Source organism: Aptenodytes forsteri, unplaced genomic scaffold, assembly GCF_000699145.1.
Source record: "Aptenodytes forsteri isolate BGI_AS27 unplaced genomic scaffold, ASM69914v1 Scaffold326, whole genome shotgun sequence".
NCBI lineage: Eukaryota > Metazoa > Chordata > Aves > Sphenisciformes > Spheniscidae > Aptenodytes > Aptenodytes forsteri.
This window is the reverse complement of record NW_008795677.1, coordinates 214,005-230,869: the sequence shown is the minus strand read 5'-3', so window position 1 is coordinate 230,869 and position 16,865 is coordinate 214,005. Positions and strand designations below refer to the sequence as shown.

The window sequence follows — 16,865 nt, the reverse complement described above, 5'->3', positions numbered from 1 at the left end:
GCGGCGCCTCACTGGGAACGGCCGTACCTGAAAGTCTGGAGAAAGAGTAGAATAAGAAGCTCTAAATTTGATGGAGCCCCAACCCCTGCCCCCTGCTCTGCCCCAGCCCTGCAAAAGGTGACAGAGAAATGGGGTAGGTTAAATGACCTTAAGTAAAAATCACATCATACTGGAAGGCTTTTCCCCATCAGACTCGTCACACTCCTCACTTCATGCCAGGTCCCTTCTTTTGCACAAATCATTAGGATTCAACACTGTAATTAGACATTTGGAAACGGCGTTACTGGCAGCCAGCTACCGCCGAGGGGTACGCGGGGCCAGGGCCCTGCGACACAGGTTGGAAACAGAAACCCCGCTGCAGAAACACAGGCAGCCCTTCTGCCTACGTAGCCATCGTCGGCTTTCAAGTGCCAGGGCTGGTTTGTCCCTTCCCTTTACCTTACTCCCACTTCTTTTCACCCTCGGGTGTTTGGTTCCACTCAAAATTGCCGTAAGGCAATAAAACCGCAGCAGTGATGAGCGAGTGTTTATCTAGCTCAAAACAAGTCGCCTTGGCAACGGCAAGCAAAGCTCTCCCATATTCTCCTGCCTTCATTTTCTCCTGGTTTTGCAGCGATTGCTGCGACTCGGATAACAGCTACGCATGCTAAGTATGCCATCAACACCGGTTCAAGCAAATGGAGGCATAAACAGGAGAGCCGACCCGGCTCTGCTGTTGAACTGACAAGAACCTGCGGCTTGCCAAGTACCCCGGAGAATTGCCTGGCCTCTCGGCACTGGCGGCTCCTGAGTTCAAAGGATTCGCCCACCGCTGTAACAGCGACCGCTCGCTTTGAAGGCGAGTCCAGGAGCCGCCAGCTTTGCAGTTCTCTATCACTTACAGCTCCGTTAGAGAGCGACCCTTTGAGGATGAAGACGCAATCAGATGATCTGTGTGGTTGGTTTGATTACACGCTCAACTGGTATCCGAACATCAATGATTTGGGACACGGCAACTTTCTGCAAAGCCCAAGTGCTGCACTACGCAGCGAGTGCTCGTTTGCAGCACTTCTGGTTAACGCCTGGCAACGTATGCCCAGCGTGGGTAATTCAGCCAGGCACTTAAGGTGTGCTTACACACGATGTCTTCCTCAGCGATGAAGTCAGCTGAAAGTTTCCTACTGTTACTTGTCCAGATCCCTGGAGTCACGTACTTTACAGCAGGCTCCCACGGACTGCTGCACAGCAGGACCTGCGGGCTCGGGGGCAGGCATGAGCGGCCCCCGGTGAGAGACGGGACAAACTCTGTTTGCCAGTCTGGCAGCCAGCGTTGCTGCCAAAGAGACAGACTGATAATCCCATCTTCACAACACAACGCAAAGCAGCTAGAAACCCTTTTTTTTTTCCTTCGTAAAATTAATCAAGTATGTTCTCCCAGCCATTTCTCTAACACACTGACAAAACACTTAATGGCATATTTAAAAAGTAAAGGTAAAAAACATGACAGCTGTGCACTTGCATTTACAATAAATGCTCTTCAATACTTGCAGGACCAAACTTCTAAGCTGCTATGAGAGAAGGAACTGCATTCAGAATATAAGGCTTTAATACCATACCATTGGTAGGAATATAGCTATAGTTCACACCCAGAACATCCCAGGTAAGCAAGCCATATTCCCCCGTTACAGAGCCACAACCGACACAAAGAAAGCGTATTGAATGCTGGGAAGAATATTCCACTTTTGGTAGAGCGCAACTTCCTTAACACCATCCACAGAAACTTAAATCACTTGTAGGTAAGATAACCGTATTACTTCCCCACTCAGGCACATTTCAAAGTCACCCAAGCATACCTTATCTAATTATTTTTTGCAGCATTATTCCCATGATTTAATCCCGTCTGAGATCATTAGACACTATGGTACCGTAAGTAAGCACTTACGACGCTGACCTGTGTTCTAGGGGACCTGGGCAGGCAAGTGCCTTTGTCATCTATCAGAGGATAATTTTCTAACTTGATTTAGAGCCTCTCTACAGAAAGATAATGTACTTACCTGCTAGCTTTCAAGGACTGCCTTAAAGTCTGATTTAAACTAGGATACACAGTACATCTCAGGGGAAAAAAAAAACCATGTACAGAACGCCAGTATTAGCTGTGTAAGATAAAACAGGTAGAACAGGCAACGTTAAATCAGACTCGGTCAGATGGTAAAACAGTGAAAGAATTAGAGCTAACAAAGAGAAGGGCACAGTCTTTGGGAATACAGCACGTCAACAGAGGAGGCAGATCAAGATTTAGGAAGTTCTCCCACTGCAGACACCCACGCCCCAGACGAGCACTTCAGCATCTCACAATAACTCAAGTCTCCTGTGGGAACTGGAATTCAGTGCAAATTCGCTACAGGATTTCTCTTTTTTCCCCCCAGACCTTTTGCTTGCTCCAGGTGACAGTAAGATTGAGGACAGTCAAACAAGAAACTTGCAAATTAACACGAGGTGCAAAATCAAAGGTAAAGCAGCTTTTCTACGCTGCAGGGACAGGTCAGAAGGGCAACAGGGTACAAGCATCATGCCACGAGTGGGATACTGCACTGACTGCGGACCGCTGGCTACTGAAAACCCGCAGGTCCAGTAATCGTGGAGTTATCAGGCTGCTGCTTTTGAGCACGGGTGTTTTACTAAAACCCCGTTCTTCCTTCCAGCACTTTTATTGCACAAACACAGCTGGTGGGAAGCAGACAGTCAGAAAATGGAAGGACATGTATCTGAAGATGCGGGTAGCGCCAGTGTCCCTTAGAGACGTGCAGTGGCTCTGTGGCTGAGAGCAAAGAGGCCCTGCTGCTCTCTTTCCGCACCATTGCTCATTAAAACTCACTCTTTGTTGACATCACACCAACCACCGCACACCTCCATTCCCATCCTCCTCCTTCTCTCCTTCCTCGTGTCCCTCTTACTTCCGAGCTCTTTAGCTGTACAAAGCCCAACACAATGGAGCCCTGGTCCCGGTCAGCAAGTTGGCACCGCTAAGGTGACCGCAACAGCCCTTGCTAAAAAGACAACAGTACTCACAAAGCCAGTCTCTAAGCTTGGAAATGTTGCATCAGAGGAGAAATCCAGGAAGCCTTCAGGGGGACAAGGTCATGGTCGACAAGATCAACAATCAAACATGACTGTTACTTTTACTTTTTCTTTTCTTTTTTTTTTTTTTTTTTAAACACAGAGCTCTCTTGTTAATTGAAGACCCAAATTACAAATGTTCTGCTGGCACAAAAGGCCTCACATAGGTCAGTTACAGCCCTGCTGCTGCCATGCAGAGTCTGCAACTAATGGAAGAGAGGTAAAAATATGAGCGCTAAAAATAATTTCAGGTTCAGCCCTATGCTGGCTCACAAAGAGCAGAATCAATGCTGGTTTTTGCTCCAGGCAGATTTATGTGGAATAGTGTTCTTTCAAAACACTCAACAGTCAAGGGAGACAGAAAAAATCAGCAAAAGCCAATGAGCAGTCCAAGCTTATGAATTCCTATAATTTTACAGTATCATCCTGAATTTCTCATTAAAATGTGGTATTTCTTGGGGGGGGGCGGTGGGGGGAAGGGAAAAAAGTCACCATTGGAAGTTCCTAGGAGTGGATGGACCCAGAGAAAAACAGTAGAGCAGAAAATTTAATTGTAAACAAAAATGCAAACCACTGCAGGTACACGTGCCAGACTTTGCTAAAGGCACCCTCCATCGGTAAAGTCAAATACGAAGTACCTTTAGGGATGCAACTCTTGGGGTGGTAAAACTCAACAGATGGGACTCCTCTTCTTAGCATATGTTGATGGAGAGGGATAACGGCAGCAGATATTAACTGTCATGTGTACTTAAAGACAAAAAAATACATAAATCATTCTGGTATACTTAAGAATCCAAGCTTCTTTTGTAAAAACATATAGACCATACTCTCCATCCACGACTTGTGAAATAAGTGGCAAAAAATCTATTATCAACTTCTCCAGAAAGAACTAACCACCACCATTCCCTGCTGAAGCAGATTTCTGCACTAGTTTGAAAAAGGAGAAAAAGAAAACTGATGTTTAATTGTAAATACTTAACCTATATAAATCTGGGAAGGAACAGAAGGGTGACTTCTCTTGCTATGTGTTTAAGTCACAAATTATTAATAAAAGAGCAAAGCTCCAAAACTTACACTTTTGCAATTCTGCTCTGCTCTCCACAAAACATAAAAAAGTCTGAATCATTTATGATCTGAATTATTTATAACATGGATGAATTTTTGACAAGTGACTTTCAGCAGAAAAATCCAAAACATTTTACCCAGAGTAGGCTGTAGGTTTTTTTTTTTTTCCCCCCCTCACAAAAAAAAAAAAGGGGGGGGGGGGGAAAAAAGCCTCCTGTCTTTCAGACAGGATGCCTAGAAGACATTCATTGATCAATTCTTTTCATAGCTAGGCATCTCAGTCCTCTCTACTGTCTCATCAAATATCCTACCCACCTAGTAGAACAGAGGAGTGGAAGATTATTTAATATGAAGAAAAACCTCCCGCAATGGGACTAAACATCCGAATACTGCTGAAGTCCACCCAGCAGCGCCTGGTTAGTTCCTCGCCTTCCCCCCACCTTTCCCCCCCCCCCCCCCTGCCCCGGGGAGGAATTGTCCTTACGCAATTTCCAAGAACCATTAGCAAGCTCTTCCCCTCCACCCCCGAAAGTTTGTCTCTTATCTTGCACTTTTTCCCCTCTGTATATCTGCTATCTTTAGTTTGATCGCTCCTATACCTTCTCCATTGATTGGTGGTAATCCTCTCCCATTCAGTCACTCGGCCGCCCGAGGAGAGGGATGCGTCCGCTGGTGGCTCAGATGCTAATCGGAGTCTTGTGGGAGTGAAAGATGGAGACTTACGCTGGTGGTACCTGAGCCTGCGGACAGGACAAGTAAATAGTTCCCATTGCTGCTGCATTAGGCTACATCGCAAGTAGCAGCACATAAATGGTGCTCCGCATACTTTCCTCCGCTCTTACTGTGCCGCTTCTCTACGCTACTCTCATCTTGGATAGTTTGATTACAGTTAATATGCTTTGGTATAATCTCCTGAAATCTCTTTTTTCCTTTTCCCCTCCTTTGCCTCCTGTTCTCCCGACTGCAAAGCCACCGTGAGTATTATACCCACACTACTTGCAAGAATTCAGCAGAAATAATGCAGATTCTTTTCTTAGATAGCAAAAATATACCAGCGTCACACCAAACCTTGTTTTATTATAACAGGTTTCATTAAAATACCTACACTGCTTGGGGGATTTGATAGCATAGGTTAACATTTTTAAATTCTATCTTACCAGCAAAATCTATAGCTGCAAAAACGCCTAGCGTCACTGACAGTTTCCCTCCAGAGATTCTGATGGTATTTTAGGAACGTACCTCTACGTTTCAAAATAACTTGCTCGTCCTTCTATTTATAAGTAAGTTTCACACTTTCATAAACCGACGTGTTAGTGTCTTAATTTGCCCTGCAATAAAATTCACTAAAACAATCTCACAAATAAACATGTGAATTTATCTTTACATTAATGGAGAGCTTTAACAGTACTTAGTCATACCTAAGTTCAACCTTTTATGTCATTCCAATTTTATGCTTAGGTTGGGTTTTTTTTTTTTTTTAATATTGCCAGCCTACAATGAAATACTTCAAAGCATGTTAAGATCACCATCTTAACTTGTGAACTACACAACTTTAACACTTCGCTGTAAGTGAGAATTACTTCTGGAGCTAGAGTTACCAGAGGTAACAAACAAAAGTTTTCTTATTCCCCCGAAGATTCTTCTAAAAAAAAAAAAAGTCTAAATTCAGTTTAGTATGCACTTCATGCAAGTAAATTTTCTTCCAGACTTCTCAATGACAGATTTTCTGACAGGCCTAGCCACTTTAAAAAACATGGAAAATTACATAGCCATTCTACCATATTTTTGAACAGTCTGATGGACTAAACAGAGGCCTAGAGAGGTTTATTTAGCATTAACCAGTTTTATTATTTATAGTGTGATAAAGCGGACTGAAGAATTAGAGATGCACAGCTGAAAATTTCTCAAGCATTTTATTTCATAACCTACTATATAAAACTTCAGCATACAAAAAAAGAACCCAAAAACAAAACCAGAAGTGAATTAAAGCAAGATCTCTTAATACGTCTCTTCCAGAACGCTTTACCTAAAGGCTCAGAAGCAGCAAACATTCAGCCTATTTAAAAATGGGATTCAGAACCATCTTCATACTCGCAATCTGCAGAATTGTGAATCAAACGGACCAGGTTTTGATGCCTTCTTAAAAACGGTTTAGTTGCTGTACGCAGTGGTGTTCGTGGGGTTTGGTTTTGGTTGTAGTTTGTTGTTGGTTTTTTTTTTTTAAATACCTAGTTCACTTCCAAGATCACAATCAGTCTTGGTTAGTTATCTTCAGTGAAGCGAATATGTTTACTTGTTTGTTGAGTCTTTTCAAGTCTCATTCTTTCAGCTTTAGCAATCAACTGTGAACAGGAGAAATATTGTAGAAAAGATTAGAGGAAAATTATATTGTTATGATTTTATCTCACAATCATGACTATATTATTCACTGATTTACCCAACTTTGTAAGAAAAAGCTAGACTTTGAACAGCTGACCTAATCTGTACATCTGACCAAAAAAAAAGTTAAAGCAGCCCTGATATAATTTATTTCAGTATTGCCTCAGAACCATCAAAAACAGTAAGGCACCTCTTCAATCTCTGGAGAGCGCAGCATCTTTCATTCCTTCCCTTCTTCCTCCCGACGTGGTCGAAGAAAACAAAATTACAACTTCATAAGTCCCAAAACACAGTCTCATACAGTAAGTTAAAAAAACCCCTACCCTTTTATCGAATTCATGCTGTTACTGATGTAAGAAAAACAAGGTCAGACCATAAAAAGAAAGCCTTAGGAATATTGAGCCATTTTCTACACTCAGAAAAGAAACAAAACCACTGAACTCCAGGTGGGGGCCATCCTTCGGGCTGGGAACCCTGCTGAGAATTAGTCTCAAGAAATAACAGTGCAGTTTGGAGGAACATTGATGCTAATAAGCCTTAACTCAAAACCCTGTCTGACCAGGGATTCGTTTCGTTTTCAGTTGCATTTTAGGGAGATTGCCTAAATTACTAGGGTACCTGGTTACGCTGCTCCCAGTACAGAGGTATGAGAAATGCTCTTGTGGAACATAACTAACATGCTAATTTTCAACTTCTGTATACCGTGTCTTCAGGCAGAAAACAAAACACTGAGAACAACGTTAAAAGCATACTTGTTTTTAAAGCATCCATACTAGAACATTGACAGATTTAACCACAGTACTGCAACACAGCCATACTAATACCCAAAAGCAAAGGCACTAGCTTTGTAACTGCGATGCCCCATTAAGATTCCTTAACCATAAGCGAGAGCTCATGAGGTAACTGTTACATGGATAAGATGGGGGGGGGGGAACCAACCAACCCCAAACCCACAAACCAAAATGCAACGAACAAGACAGGCTGCCTAACCTGAATAAAAAGTGGGAAAACAGGAAACTCCTGCGAATCTAGGCACATCTGTAACGCACCAGCATAAATCCACATTAACTTATCTGACGGACACTACTAAAACATATTCGCTGATGCTGAGGTAAAGGGACACTTGCCCACCAGCTAGAGAGTAAAGAGTTTGCTAGATTTGAGAAGTTTGACATATAAATCAAGTTATTTACTATTTATCCATATGACTCTGGTCACAGCTATGGCCTGCAGACACTGCATCTTGTACACAGCATGGAAGCGCAACGTGTGCTGCTGCACTGATTACGGCTGCCAGGAATTACACTCTGCACTGATGTTGCATAGATGCATTGTTTGCTGTGCTGCAATATAATTACACTACCACAGTTTTACTGGTACGCCCCCCCCTGCGCCCCCCCAGCATTTAACTTGCTTGCAATCCTTAACGTGTTCTCAACAGTATCAGACCTTAAGTTCTGGGAGATGACTTTCTCAACCATTCTCCAGAAATAAAATTAATCTAGAGATGTAACTAAGAGTTACTTTTACTCTCTGGTATCTGAAAAATGGATTAAGAGTTGAACTCTATAAAGAGGCGAGGAGTACAGTGGCTCATTAATTCAATGTATGGGATGAAGAGTGACAAACACTGGAAGGAAAGCTCTAAGATGTGAACTGCCGGGTTCCTGTCAGTGAGTGTTTCTATACCAGCGCCTCAGAATTTGCAAGACGCCTCAAGGATTACCATTTTCAGCTAATCAATCCAGTACCAGCACCTATTTCTAAGCACACCACTACTCATGTCTCCAAACAGGTACCCAGCCCTTCCATAGATACCAGCTTCAGAAAACCAGGGAAAGGGGCCGATTCGTGCTCTGGAGCCGGACCTCTCCCCACCAGCCCACAGAGAGGGAACTGGGCAGTCTTGCAGGGACACAGCCCCTGAGCCCCAGGCATAATCAGAAGAGAATAGTGTGGGCTGTGCCCAGGCATTCCCACTATCCTCTTTTCCCATATATTCTGCAGATTATTCCGCCCTTCGCAAACACCCAATTCTCACTTCCTCCCCAAACGCCTTTCACTTCTTCCACCACTCCCACCCTCTTCAACTTCCCCCTTTCCTTCTGTGTAAGGGGGCGTACAAGGCATAAACTAGGTTCAGCAGCACCTCCTCCCCAAAGACAAGTACCCAAGTGGAAAGCTTGCAGGCACCTCAATCAGTCTAGACAGTTCAAGGCTACAGACTGATGAATTGCTTTAGGTCTGCATAAGCTGGCGCTGCCCTAAAGAAACAGTTCTGGCAAGAAGGTTTTGAATTTATATCACTAAATCACGAAGGTTGTTTCATCATGCCGTTGAACATCGGGCTAAAAAGAACACGGATTGGGAAAGGGCAGCCAAGGGGAGCACAGGGGAGACAACGAACCGCCAGGCCTGGGGGAAAAGCCTGACACTGAACACCTTTCTAAATCCAAAGGATGGCTGGGCATTAGTCACAAGTTCTGGGGAACCCTGGGATATCTAGTCTTGTTTTGGACATTTAGTTTACCTTAAGAACTATGCCAGAGAAAGTAAAATCTCTACCACTTTTTTTTTGGGGGGGGGGGCTGAGAGGCATTACCCCAGAAACCCTCTGCTGAAGTGATCATTAACCCTTAACCTGGCATGCCACAGGACCCACTGCAGGAAAGCCGAGTAAGCCTACACTCTTTAGAACACATGGAAAAGAGGAATCTCAAAAGCATCTCTCTGCTCTGTTACTGTGTACTGCCTGAGATGTGATGCAGTCCATGCAACAATATGTATGTTCATTGTTACTATAAATACTCACATTGACATCACTGCAGCTATATAGCTTATAGGAATGTAACTTTTAAGCTTACATTTAAACACTAATTGAACGAAAGTATAAGATGCCGTCTTTATTGTAAGTATAAAACAGCTAATAGGCAAATGCTCATCTTCAAAGAGAGATCTTGTAAGGGATTTAGAAACCTTGAACAGAATAGATCTTTACAAGAAGGATACACTAATGGCATATTCAGTTGTACATGTTTAATTATGAATCATTACATTACTTTTTTTTCCATCCTTGTATTGTGACCTTCAAAAGAAGTCAACTTGTGAGTACTTTGGAAGAATTTTCAGATAAAAGATGAAAATTAATATTAATGAACAGAGAAAGAAACACTTTTTCTAATTATCAGTCTGTATTTCTGGAATTCAGACTGTCAAAAAGTAACGAAAGGGTTAAGAGTTATTGACTACAGCGAGGCATTCTTTTCTTGATGTTTTGCCTAACAGTGTTAGCATTTAAATAGTATTCACTAAGCTTTGAAGTTAACACCTCCCAGTGTTGCAAGGTGATGGGTAAGGGGGAGGAGCAGGAGTTTGCATCCTTGCTGCTGCTATTGTTAGGCAGAACTGAGACAGTTTATATTTGCAAGCCTAGATGAGGTACATTACTGGCCAATTTACACCAGTTTGGTCAACAAATACCAATCTTCAAAAGAGGAAGAACAGAAACTTGAGAGCGGGGCACCTATAGTCCAAATTAAAGTCAAAGGTGCCACTGGCACCTTTTGTTTAAAAAAGTAAAAGTACATTTAAAAAAACTGAAAAAAACTGGCAGCGCTCAGTAAAAGGCTCCAAAGCTGTACAGTTTTCACATTCCCTTACTGCTCGTAGTAAAGAATGGCTAGAGCCAATGCCATTTTTACACTTTTAAGAAAATTAAATCAGTCATTTGGGGAAATTCTTTATGCACACTTCTGTTTAAAAGAACTAGATTCATTTGTCTATGGGATCTCAGAAAGAACATTTAGACAAACAAGATAATACATGCAAAATATACCTTGTACAAGACAAGATTTTGACCCGTACAATTGCTGTTCCTTTAGGTCAATGTAGTATTTCTTTTCAATTATATACAGAACAACTAGGAAATTTTTGGTATTGAGTGCATCACTGGAGCATCTAGGAAACACCAAGTCTCCAAAGTCACCAGCAAATAATTAAGGTCAGATGATTTCGAAATTTTGCAAGCGACAGCATAAAGGTTCAGGTTAAAGCCAACTCAGAAACCTTATCTGCAACATGTGTGAAGTAAACCTAGCAATAAAATGTCTGTGAAATACTCTTTGGCTCCTCTCTGTCAGGTGAAGGATCTGACTGGCTTAATCAAGAACCTTTCATGCCCGGAAGGATCTTCTGGGGCAGGAGTGGAGACTGCAGCCTGCAAGTTCATTGCAACACTCCCTCAACACCGTGGCCGGACAGGTGTCCGCCAAGGTCAAGGCTGGAAGGCAATTTCACTAGATGTGAGGCAGTTTTGGTCTGGAAGCTGCTCAGCTATGGATGCTTGTAGCGGGATTCAGATTTGTATGGATCAGAACATCGACACACTGGTGCATAGACTCTTGACTACACTAGGAACACACCAGCGTTCACCGCAGCACAGAACTGTGTGCTAAAAGAATTGTGTAAATAGTGAGGAAAAAAAAAGAGATTAATTCTGAAGAAAACCATTTTCTTTATCATACTAGAGAATGAAGACTAAAGCACTAGACTTTATCACACTAGAGCAAATCAAGATTACTTAGCTTTCTAATGAACTCATCCAGACAGGGTTTTAGAGGAAATCCAGCTTACAAGTTAACTTCATGCCTTTAGTTATGGACTTAACTTTCTCCGATTGTCTCCATAAAGACAAGCCTTGCATTTAGCAATTGGACCAGGACACCCCAGCCACACATTCTCTATTTTGTGGCTGTAAAACACTGCTGCCAAGTCAGTAGAAAGTGATTTAACTGGATTAAATAGAGCGCCAAACGTTAAAGTACCAAAAAATGTAGACCTACACAGAAGCAGAGTCGTATTTTCAACCATGGCTGTACAGAAAAAAAATTTACTTGCAAATTACCTTCTCAGTACCCCGCTTCTTTTCTCGAGGCTGGTTAAGTTTAGCTTGTCTGTCCACTAAAATCTTCTGCCAGTAACGTTGTTCATGATCACCTTGGAAAACAAATTAACATTACAGTACATGAAAGAAGTATTCCATACAAATGGGTGCAGCGTTTTCAGCTGTGACGAGAAGGGATCTTTTCTAACTAAGGTAAACACATGTGAAAATATCTGTTAGGGAAACCTGACGAGTATTTCCCCACAAGTCTGAAATTTCATAGTCAGGGAAGTCATACAGCGTTGCAACATCTGACCAACACACACCGAGGTGAACAAAGAAAAGAAAAACTCTGTCCAAAGAATCTTAAAGCCGACGCCTCTTGTTCTGTACGAGCTGGACAGGACCTGAATCCAGGTCCTATGCATTTTAGTAACTTTAGGACCGGATTGCCAAGGTATCCAACTAAGTTTTCCTGAGCAAGGAGTTTTACAAACTTAGCAAGAAGAATTCAGGGAACATGCAAACCCCACTCTCTACATGTAATTAGCAGAAGGAGCTTAGTTTTAGCTAAAGTTTCACCATAGCACTCGGGGGCACTTGGATTTACTGAGGTACTCAACCTCTGACTAATTTTAAACAACTATCAAACAGAAAAAAAAAATAATTACTGTAAGAATGACTGAGACTATTTCGTTTCATCAAAACCATTGTTCGAAGCAAACTCGGGGGACTTCCTGGGCAGTTAGGAATATTTGAACATGGGGGGCAATACAAGAGGAAATAATTTTGCAGCTTTTTTCAGCAGCTGTTTTGTAGTAAGAAGCCGTTTGCCACTGTTTCCTCTGGTCTGTTCTGTAACTATCATGATGGGAATTTTATGATGTAATGTTGTACGGTCTCATGGGAGAGCTTCAGTTACAGGGAAGTTTCCAAGTGATCTTGGAAAAGATTCCCACAGAAGTTATGGAACTAATAATTCTGAGAACCAATTTTGCATCCATTTTAACAGCATTATTTATACATTCAATCACAGTAACATATGAACATTACCATAGATGTTTACTATCTTGTCAGATGAAAAGCTGAAGACATTTAGTCAAAGTCAAGTCCTAAAAAGTAAAATATTACTGAGAAAGCTTTAGTCCCTGCAGTAGGGAGCATTAAAGATTCTTTCCTTATTCTTATTCTCTCTCACCCCATGCCCCCAAGAAAAGCTGAAATCCTTACTGTGAGTCACTTTTGCGTTCTTCAGAAGCCCTTCCATTCTTATTTCAGAACCAGTTTCCCATGCCACCAAGAAAAGCTGAAATCCTTACTGTGAGTCACTTTTGCGTTCTTCAGAAGCCCTTCCATTCTTATTTCAATGAACCAGTTTGAAAAAAAAAAATCTTAAGACTATGAATGGAACGCTCCTACAATGTAGTACTTACTCCTAATCTACTACTACACTCTTTTATATAAGGATGCAAAAGCAGAGACAAATACACACAGAGCACGCAGCTTTAAGTGCCCTATTTCAAGTTGTTTCTGGATCTCTGGAACACAGAACACTCTGGAGACAAATCTATCTCCAAAAGACATTAGCAGCATTCAGCGAGTCTCAAATTTAATTAACTTTGATATTATGACGAAGGTTAATGCTTCCATTATAGCTCTTCCTTCCACAATCCTTAATTGATGTTTATGGGGGTTTACAGCCCTGCACGCATGGAACTGGGCCCTATGTGAGGATCTGTGCAGGACTGTGGGAAAATATTTAAATACACAGATGAGAGAATCTCATCTGGATTGTTATACCTGTTTTTTTGCACATTTAGGATTTTTTAGTGCATGTCTAGAACTCAAAAGTTTTATGAATACAGTAACAAAGTTTGAGAGACTTCCCCCCTCTCCCCTTCTTCTACCCCTCACTTCCATAAAGAGGTTTCGCTACTCTTGGAAGACTAGTCCAATCTAATACGAGGTAAGAATTTAGAACAGCAGAGTAATTTCAAAAAAAACCAACACACAGTAGTTTGAAGTTCCAAAGTAAGCCAGTGAAAAATTTAGTGTAAATACAGTTTAAAAAAGGCATTACTCTGGCATAAGTTATTCAACTTCCTAAAAAAAGAAAGATTAATTAGAAGGCAAGTGCTAAAACCACTGTGAGTGTATCCATGCTATTAGATCCTTGTCCTGTTATTTCACACATAAGCTCAGTATTTTCAAGAAAATCTTCATTTAAAATCCTTTTGCATCATCAGAATGTTGTAGTCATAAAGCTGAAATGTGAATTAAGCTCTATAGTCCATTGCCACTACAAGTGACGTAAATAAACCAATCTCAAAAGAACAGAATTAAGTTGATAAAGGCAAGCAAAATTGTTATTTTGCTCTGAACAGTGGCATAAAAACCCTTACTGTTTTACCAATTTCACTATGACAGCAATGAGAAGACTCACGGAAAAAAAAAAGCAGTCTTTTCCCTGACCAAGATATCTAAATATATCCATAAAGCTACCAGGCGATACAATCCTTTTCACAGTACTTAAGTCTTCTCCTGTACTACCATTAAAAAAGCAAGTCTTACCAGTGAGAACTTCGAATTTCCAGTTGTTTTTGATCTGTATTTCTTTGTATGATTTCATGACAATCTGTGCATCCTCAGGAGTTTTAAAACGGACATGACATTCTGTGTCTCCCTCCAGCATGTCAACATAAGCAACATCAGCCAGCACTGCCAAAGCATCCTATCGAAGCATGTGAGAGAACACAGACCATAAACCAGACTTTACAAAAAAAAAATACCAAGAGAGTGACTTTTTGACCATTCTGTTTGTAGGTCACTGACATTTTCAAAAAAGGTCACAAAGCAGAAGGCAATATCTGAACTTTTTCATTTAATCAACGAATCTCTTGTCAAATCGTTTTGAATTAGTGTATTTTCCTAAGGTTATAACTGAATTCTGATTTATGAGCCTACAACACCTATTTATCACTCATCCTGCCCGCCAAGAACAATTTAAAGCAGCAATTCCTGAAGACTTTTTTTGCATAAGAAGAATTTTACTAATGGAGCGTCAGTAATTATCTATTTATTTCAATTCTGTATCTGTTCGGACTTTTTTTAAAAAAGAAAAATCATTTGTGTACTGTAACATTGACACATGTCAGTCCAACGGAAAAATATCTAACTTCATTCTATGCATGAAATACATAAACGCAAGCTCATTCATGGCAGATTATTCGAGAAATGAGTAGTAGTAAACCAACCCTTCTTATCTTTATGAAGTGACCTCTGCTTGAAAATTTTCACTAACAGCTGAAGGAAGAAGAGGCACACATGCTCTTTCAGATGAAGTACTTCACTTGTAATACCTGCTGTTAGGGAAATTAACTAAGACCACACATTCCTAGTCAATTTTGCTCACAGCAGGCAGCTCAAGTAAGATGCTTCTATTCAAGAATTACGCACTGCTTTTAACCCTCCGCTACCAAGGACAGCCTTAAAACAAAACTTAAGTGCCAATACCATGGAGATCATTTGAGAGCCAACCAAAGCTACTTTCCACTCTTAATTCTGGTATCCCAAAGTCACGCTTACATGGAAAACTACAGCGACCCAAACAGTTTACTGGACTTGGCAAATGTTATGATCTCCGAGAAGCAGCCTTATAGCAAAATATGCAAGTAGTGAAGTGAAAAATTAAAACCTCAAAGCAATGTTAAAACTACTCTGCAAAGACCTTTCCAGTGCGTGGAAGTAATTAAGCCTGCCATGCTATGAGAAATACAGATCAATTCTGGAAGTTTATTAAGGGGAAAAAAAGTCCCCAGCATATTGCTTTGTGGCAGTGTTTGCTCTAGCTATGACAGTCCAGGAACACAGGCAAAGCGAGGTTTTGTCGGAGAGTTACACCTTTCATAAAAGCAAGTAGTACGGCCAGAAAAATCCAGCAAGCATCGAGTACAGTTTGCAGCTTTCACTGCTGACCTGAAAAAGAGCTGGTGCACCCTGAAGATTATTGCTTCTTCCTACTACAGTTGTATTCTGCAATTATGTCTCCCTACAAACCTTGCCTTATTTCTTTGGTAACATTTTGTGAAATATTTTGCCTGCTTACTTATTATAAGAACCAAAGACACGATTAGTAACGGCAAAGGCCACACCAATCTTATTTTGTCCCCCTTTACTTTCATAAAGCACTAATTTTCCCTGAAACACTCCCCTAAAACCAAACCAAAAGAGTAACTAGAAATACCAAATTTGTTTTCAGCTACAGCGGGAACAGTAAGCTTACCTCCTGACCACGATACGTGAAGTTGTGACACAAACTTAACACAGTAAGGTGTATACTGCAGTCAAAGGGGCCCTCAAACCTTACAGTGACAACGACTACATTCCCTCAGTGTCTCCAGCACTCAGACAACTGCCTACAAATATACCTAGGCAGATAAGACTGATTAAGTCGAAACCCTATCATCAGTTTGTTTTCAGTGAGAGAGACATCTCTCATCTGGCTTAGATTTATGCACATGCTATTCTTCACACTTGCAAGCAGCCAGTGACTTCAAATGGACTACTCAGTTATAAATACAGGTAGTTTGAAGTCATCTCAGAACTCGCATTTTGAACCATTCTCTCATTGTCCTGAGTGGTCTGAATATTTATTCCAACATGAGTTAAAGTTGTTCAAATTCTTTCCAGTTGTTATTCATCCAAAAGTGCAATTTGTGAAAGAAAATGTCCCGTGTCATATTCATGGAAAATTCAGTATGTGGAAAAAGCTTGTTACTTCCTTTGGAAAACTTCTAATATTTCCATTTCAAAAGGATGCAGCTTAATACCGCTATTTTCCTAAAAAAAAAAAATTCTACTTAACACGTGTTAACTGTGATATCATGACGTGAAACAAAATTTAAGTTATTAAACACTTTTTTTTTAAAATTGAGAAAAAAGAGCACTTGCCATGGGGGCGGGGGGGGGGGGCGAGGCCAGGCAAGGCGAGAAAGAAATGGGTGAATGAATTACTGGACAAGTTCTACTGCCATCACTCTCACTGAACTGGAGTTTTTGCAATTGTGAATCTCTTCTTGAAAAAAAAGACAATTGTTTTCTCATGCAGAGAGCATTTTCTTGCCCCCAAATTCCTGTTAATGGTAAACCCCCCAATATACTATTGCCGATTTCTTGGTCTGAACTGTGCCAGAATGACTGGCACAATGACAAATACAGAACACTGCACCCACTTGGTCTTCAACTTCTCTTTTTAAACTACTCATCCTCTAGAGCATTATTTATTTTTTTCATTATTTTCATTATAAACTTGACATTGCTTGAAGCACTCTAAAGGCTAATTTTTGCTTTGAAACATCCTCTTTGCCCTATTTTGCCATTGTTAAATCTACCATTCACAGGTACTAGAGAAGAATCTGTACACAGCTACTGGCCAAACAGATAA

The 16,865-nt window shown here is 41.1% G+C and overlaps 1 protein-coding gene across 2 annotated transcripts in view; it reads right to left on the bottom strand.

Moving 5' to 3' along the window:
• Positions 1-6,069: 6,069 nt before the first annotated feature.
• The window catches only part of LARP7 (La ribonucleoprotein domain family member 7), a 28,821-nt gene continuing 18,025 nt past the window's right edge, over positions 6,070-16,865 (bottom strand). For both annotated transcript variants that reach the window (XM_019472962.1, XM_009282619.2), the window contains exons 11-13: positions 13,994-14,153; positions 11,444-11,535; positions 6,070-6,503 (exon numbers count right to left, since the gene is read on the bottom strand). In XM_019472962.1, the coding sequence (XP_019328507.1) occupies positions 6,423-6,503; positions 11,444-11,535; positions 13,994-14,153 (333 nt within the window). In that variant the 3' untranslated portion in view covers positions 6,070-6,422. The remainder of the gene's footprint in view (positions 6,504-11,443; positions 11,536-13,993; positions 14,154-16,865) is intronic.